Genomic DNA, 6,427 nt, shown 5'->3' with positions numbered 1-6,427 from the left:
CCAGGAGAGTCCTCTGGCTGCATTTCTTGTCCGCTGACTCTGATTCCAAGAAGGCATTGGAGGTGCTCCCTTATTCAGGAGACCTCTTATTTGGTCAGGAATTGGACAGGATAATCGCTACGGTGTTGGGGTCCAAGATGGCATTTCTGCTCCTCCCCGGACTAGAACCTTTCGTTCACAGGGAAAAGTGAAGGGCCAGGAGTCTTGTAGATTTGAGGGATCCTCCTCCAAGGGGTCTAAACCCAGAGGTAAGCAGTCTTGGTCTACTAGACGTCCCACTCCTAAGCCAGCCGACAAGCCTGCGGCATGACTGGGCGGGCCTTTGTCTTGGGAACTCCAGTGTCAGAGGCTAGCTTTTGCTTTTCGCACAGGTTTGGATGAGGACCACGACCGATGCCTGGGTCAGTTGCGTAGTCTCTCAGGGATACGCACTGACCTTTCGGAGGTGACCCCCCGTTGCTGTTCTCTTCCACTGGATTTCAAGCAGATCTGGAAAAGGCATAAGCTCTCAGGGAGTTCTTCGGTTCCTCCTGGCCTCCAAGGTTATTATTCTGGTACCCCGTCTCAAAGAGGTACGGATTTCTACACCAATGTCGTCTTAGTCAAGAAACCCAGCTGTTCGTTCCGACCCGTTCTCAATCGCAAAGCTCTGAGCAGGTATCTGAGAATCCCCATGTTCCGAATGGAGTTTATTAATATTTATTTATTAACAGTTTGTTATGTAGTGCAGCATATTCCGTTGCGCTTTACCATTGGAAACATTAATAGAACAAAACTGGGTAATAACAGACAGACATATAGGTAGGAAGGCCCTGCTAGCAAGCTTACAATCTATAGGGAAATAGGCATTGATACACAAGGATAGGTGCTATATATTGCAATTTTGGTCCAGCCAGAATGCAGAGTTTCTTGGTGGGCTGCATGATCCAGTCACACAGGAATGTCGGCCAAATGTCAGGAGGATGTGAAAGAAAGACAATGTGTGAGGACTGTGAAAGGGGATGTAATTAGATATGGAAGCTATGAAGGTTATGTGGGCGGTTCTGGAATCTGATAAGCTTGCTTGAAGAGGTGAGTTTTCAACTCTGGAGTTGCTTCGTCCCATTATTCTAGGTCTGGAGCCAGAGGATTTCATGGCAACCTTGGATATCCAGGATTTGTATATGCACATTCTATGTTGGCCACCAGCGGTTCCTCAGATTTGCGGTTCGGTCCGATCATTATCAATTTCAGTCCTTACCATTTGGACTGTCCACGGCTCCTCGTGTTTTCACAAAGGTCATGGCATTCATGGCAGTGCACCTGCGCCGCAGGGGTATCAGGATCTTGCCTTCTCTGGGTGACCTCCTCCTCTGTTCCCATCTCTGGATGTCCTGGCAGTCCACATTCATCTGACTGTGCATCTTCACGCGGGTGAATGATCAACTGGTGAAAGTCCATGTTGTGCCTTCTCAGGTGATGATACACTTAGGAGCCCAGCTGGACTCCAGGATTCAAAGGGTCTTCCTTCCAGCAGTCAAGATTCGGGCCCTGCAGTCCAAGGTCCACACATTCCTCAGTCATCGTCTTGTGTTGATTCATTCCTGCATGCAGATTCTCCGTTCCTTGGTCTCCACATTCGATATGGTAGAGTATGCCCAGTTTCACTCCCGTCCTCTTCAACTGGAGATCCTAGACAAATGGAACAAGTCTCATCTGCACCTCAAGGCACGGACAATAATTATCTTGCGGGAAGTACGTCACTCCCTCCTGTGTTGGCTGTACCGGTCCCATCTGAATGGGGGCTGCCTCTTTTGGATCCAGGACTGGATCTTGTTCACCACCGACGCCAATCTTTGGGGGTGGTTCAGGCGTTCTATTGACTGTGAATGGCTCAGGAGAGCCGGTTACCGATCATGTCCAGGAACTCTGGGTGGTGTACAAGACTCTTTTGCCTAGAGCATCCTCTCCTCCAGGGTCACCCGGCAAAGGTGCAGTCACGTTGCCATGAAAGAGATCAAGCGCATCTCCTGCTGGGCAAAGCTTCATCCTCCAGCTCTTTCGGCGGTGTTCATCTCTCGAGTACAGAATCCTGAGCCGGACTTCCTGAGCTGCCAGGACGTATATTCAGGCGAGTGGACTCGACAGCCGGACGGCTTCCAATCCATCGTTTGGGCCTACATGTGGTGTCTTGGCACAACCACCAGGGATCCCGTAGCTCTCCTGGTAGACGCTTTAGCGTCGTTGACTGTTCTTCTCATCTTAGTTTTTCCTACACTCTCAATGATCCAGCGAGTTCTCCGCAAGTTCAAGTTGAAAGGAGGCACGATGATCCTGGTGGTTCCGGATTGGCCGCAGCGGGTGAGCTACGTAGAACTTCTATGCCTCTCCATCGACGCTCCTCTTAGTCTGCTCCTTCGGCCGGATCTTCTATGTTAGGGCCCATGCTTACATCCGGACCTGACCCGCCTCTCTTTGACGGGATGGCTCTTGAAATATCCGTACTGAAATCGAAGGGATTTTCCAGGAAGGTCATCCATACCATGCTTAGTGCCTGGAAGCCTTCTTCAGCTAGAATATAACACTGCGTTTGACGGACATACTTTACATGGTGCTCAGCCAGGGGTTTCAATCCCAGGTCATTCCTTTCTGCAAGCTGGTTCAGATTTGGTCCTCTGGCTTTCTTCCTTGAGGGCACAGATCTCCGTCCTATATGTCCTCTTTCAACGGCAGTTTGCTCTTACCAGACATAGACTTTATTCAGGGTGTCCTACATATACTGTACAGCCACAGTTTACTCCTCCTGTTACCCCGTGGGATTTGTCCTTGGTTCTTCAGGCTCTCCATTCTGCTCCTTTTTGAGCCTTTGCACAAGGTGGACATTAGATGGCTTATGTGAAAGACTGTCTTCTTACTTGCCATCGAAATTACCCTGGTGGGCGTACGACTTGAGCACCTTGTCTTGTCGCTCCCCCTTTTTTATTTTTCATTCTGGTCGGACGGTTCTCAGGACTCTTGAGTTACCTCACTATGGTGATTTCTCTGTTCCATATCAACAAAGAAATTTTGATACCGTCTTTCAATAATCCAGACTCTTCTCCGGTGGAAGCATCTCTGGATGTGGTGAGGGCTCTTACCGTATCTTCGGCAATAACAAACCATGGTTTACTCCTAATCTCAGGCAACTGCGCTGTGCCAAGGAGGAGGCTTATGGCAGCGGGGATAGGGCCTTGTATAAACGGGCCAGAATCAACTTGACTAGGGAGATCAGGGCTGCTAGACAATTTTTTGGCTAATGGTCCTGTGTCTGTGTTGAGAGACATACAGGCTATTATTATAAGAAACCACGTAGCCACGCTGCTATGAGCCGGAAATTGTCCGACAAGTTTTTCTTATTGCAGGTTTGAAAAGCCTGAATCTAATTTTATTATTGATCCCTCTATAAGTGCCCTACCTGAGATTAGGAGGAGTTATTTTAGATTGCAGGTAGGTCAGACGGAGATGGCTGAGCTATTCGGATGGTTAAAGCCCAGGAAGGCACCCAGTCCGGATGGTGTATCTCCATCTGTCCTGAAATCTTGCGCTGAGCAGCTGGTCCCTGTTTTCACAAGGATCTTTAATAGATCATTGGAATTGTGTGGTTCCTTCCTGTTTTAAGTGTTCCACAATTGTTCCTGTACCTAAGAAATCTGCTATTTCGGGTTTAAATGACTACAGACCAATCGCTTTGACGTCTGTGGTCATGAAAATGTTTGAAAGTCTAGTGCTGACCCATCTGAAAGTGACAGCAGGCCTTCGCTTGGACTCCTTGCAGTTTGCCTATCGGGCAAATAGGTCAGTGTAGGATGTGGTCACATGGGGCTGCATCATGTTCTGCAACATCTTAACCTGCCTGGTACCTATGCGAGGGTCCTGTTTGTCGACTTCAGTTCGGTGTTCAACACGTTTGTCCCAGGGATATTGTACTACAAATTGTTACATTTGGGGGTTTCTGGTATCTACCTGTGAGTGGATTGTAGATTTCCTGACAAATAGGAAGCATTATGTGAAAGCAGGGGAGGTCACTTCAAGTGTACGCAGGATCCGTACAGGGGCCCCCCAAGGGTGGGTCCTTTCCCCCACTCTCTTCTCTCTGTACATCAATGACTGTTATGCTGGTGAGCAATCTGTGAAATTCCTGGAATTTGCGGATGACTACACTGTTATTGGGGACGGGGACGTGTCCGCATACAGAAGAGAGGTGGCCAGTTTGCCGGTGGTGTTGCAGGAACAATCTGGAGCTGAATCCGCTTAAAGCAGCAGAGATGGTTGTGGACTTTAGGAGGAGGTCTGCTCCTGTGTCCCCACTTATGATAGATGGCAATGTTGTATCTATAGTGGACTCATTTAAGTTTCTGGGGTCTACAATTTGGTGAGACCTTAAGTGGGGGCACAATATTGATGCCCTTGTCATAAAAACGTAGCAATTATTTTATTTTCTGCGGCAGCTTAAAAGTTTAATCTCCCCCGCGAGTTGCTGATTGTTTTTTACTCTGCCATAATGGAGTCGTGTTTTGTTCTTCGGTTATAGTCTGGCTTGGCTCAGCAAGTTAGAGAGAGAAGCTTAGGCTCCAAAGGGTTGTGAGAACAGCAGAAAGGATTACTGGGGTAGGTCTCCCTCCAGTTCAGGAGTTGTACTTGTCCAGGGTGAGGAAGTGGGCAATCCATATTGTAAGGGATCAGTCGCATCCTGGTTGTTCCCTGCACTACCTGCAAAAACTTCCAGACTTCAGGCCATTCGCCTGTTGCACAATTGACGGTAGGGTCTGCTTAGTCTTGTAAACTTATACATTTATTTTTTCCAGATTCTTATACTTTAGAACTCACCCTTTTGGGTTCCATAGCTCACAGTGGGAGGGAAGGTGTTTCTCTTACGCATTGCCAGGCACATTAATTCAGTTCTATTATTATTTTTGCAGACGCCTATTGTCACGTTCTCTGGGCACAATGAAGCCATCTCTTCTGTGCTGTGGTCTGAGGCAGATGAGATCTGCAGTGCATCCTGGGATCACACTATCAAAGTCTGGGATGTTGAAGCCGGGGAAGCCAAAACCACTTTGGTAAGAACGTCTGATGCCGATATAACGAATAACTGGAAGCAGTGAGTTTAAGAATCACTAGGGCCCAAAATTGATGATTTCAGATGTGAACCATGAAGGTAACAGACGCTCATCTGCGGTCACATTGTGAGTGATGGATAGAAGTGTCGCCATATGGTGGCTTTTGTCATTTCTTTAATGAAAATAAAACTTTTATCTCTCATTCTTAAATGGTAGCAAAACCTGAGAGTTTGGATGCAAGAAATGTTTGGGGTCAATCCAATTGCTTGCGACGGGTGCAAGTTGAAGTTGCCACGGCATTAAAAGGCTGGCGATGACACGGCGTCTCAGAGCTTGAATTTGCATAATTTATCTCAGAGCGTTATGGGGCTACAAGCACATTTATGCGAATTCAGGCTGCCGTCAAGTGCACATGTCATCGCGATGACTCGCACCTGCCAGTACATCACGTGTAATTGGATTGGCCCCTCTGTGCACGCCCTACATCTCCCCCCCCACCCCATAATTACACCTTAAATACAGGCAATATTATGTTTATATGTACTGTATGCATCCAATACAAATTGAAAAGAAAACTAAACCGTTTGATAATTACCCCCATTCACCACGTTTGTGAGCCTCAGTGGATTGTCCCTTACCTTATTACCTTTCCAGGGCACAATCCAGTTACACAGCTCTAAGCTTGTATGGAAATGTGATGGGTGTACAGCCTGTATATCCTTGCACTGCTCTGTAATGTGCTATATGTAATAGGCTTTTCTTATAGTGAAGCCTAGCACGATAAAGGCCCCGAAGCAGTGAGATGACAAGCACATGAGGTGGGCATACAGAGGGCATTACCCAACAACCTTTCTATATGTATAGGGAATTGGCATTTATATATGAGGACTTTGCATTGCTGTAGATATTTCTATGTCAGCAGAAAACGCCAATTTTAGTGTTCTTGGTCTTTTATAAAATGAATGAAAGTTTGTTCTTTTTCCAGACTGGAAACAAGGTATTTAACTCTATATCCTACTCGCCATTATGTAGACGACTTGCATCTGGAAGTACAGACAGACATATTCGTCTATGGGATCCACGGACTAAAGGTTAGCAGTATGAGCCACACTCCAATGACCATATAAGTATTGCACAGTCTATCTCATATTTACCATGGTTATTGGTCAAGATTATATTTCCGGGGACTGCTTTAAGGGGTACACTAATGAAATCACAAAGATTTAAACCAGAGTGTTGCTTTATCTTGTCGCATAGAAACCTCTTCATTTCTAATATGTTAAGGATACATACAGTAATGACACCATGTATATTGCTATTTTCTACTTCAGGGTCCATAGGGTATCCAC

The 6,427-nt window shown here is 46.7% G+C and overlaps 1 protein-coding gene across 1 annotated transcript in view; it reads left to right on the top strand.

Annotated features, from left to right (window-relative positions):
- The window catches only part of WDR12 (WD repeat domain 12), a 92,925-nt gene that overhangs the window by 64,193 nt on the left and 22,305 nt on the right, over positions 1-6,427 (top strand). The window contains exons 9-10 of the mRNA XM_088460722.1: positions 4,938-5,078; positions 6,064-6,169. Coding sequence (XP_088316848.1) covers positions 4,938-5,078; positions 6,064-6,169 — 247 coding nt within the window. The remainder of the gene's footprint in view (positions 1-4,937; positions 5,079-6,063; positions 6,170-6,427) is intronic.

Source organism: Taudactylus pleione, unplaced genomic scaffold, assembly GCF_031769625.1.
Source record: "Taudactylus pleione unplaced genomic scaffold, aTauple2 ptg000976l, whole genome shotgun sequence".
Classification (NCBI taxonomy): domain Eukaryota; kingdom Metazoa; phylum Chordata; class Amphibia; order Anura; family Myobatrachidae; genus Taudactylus; species Taudactylus pleione.
This window is presented reverse-complemented; position numbering and strand designations above follow the sequence as displayed.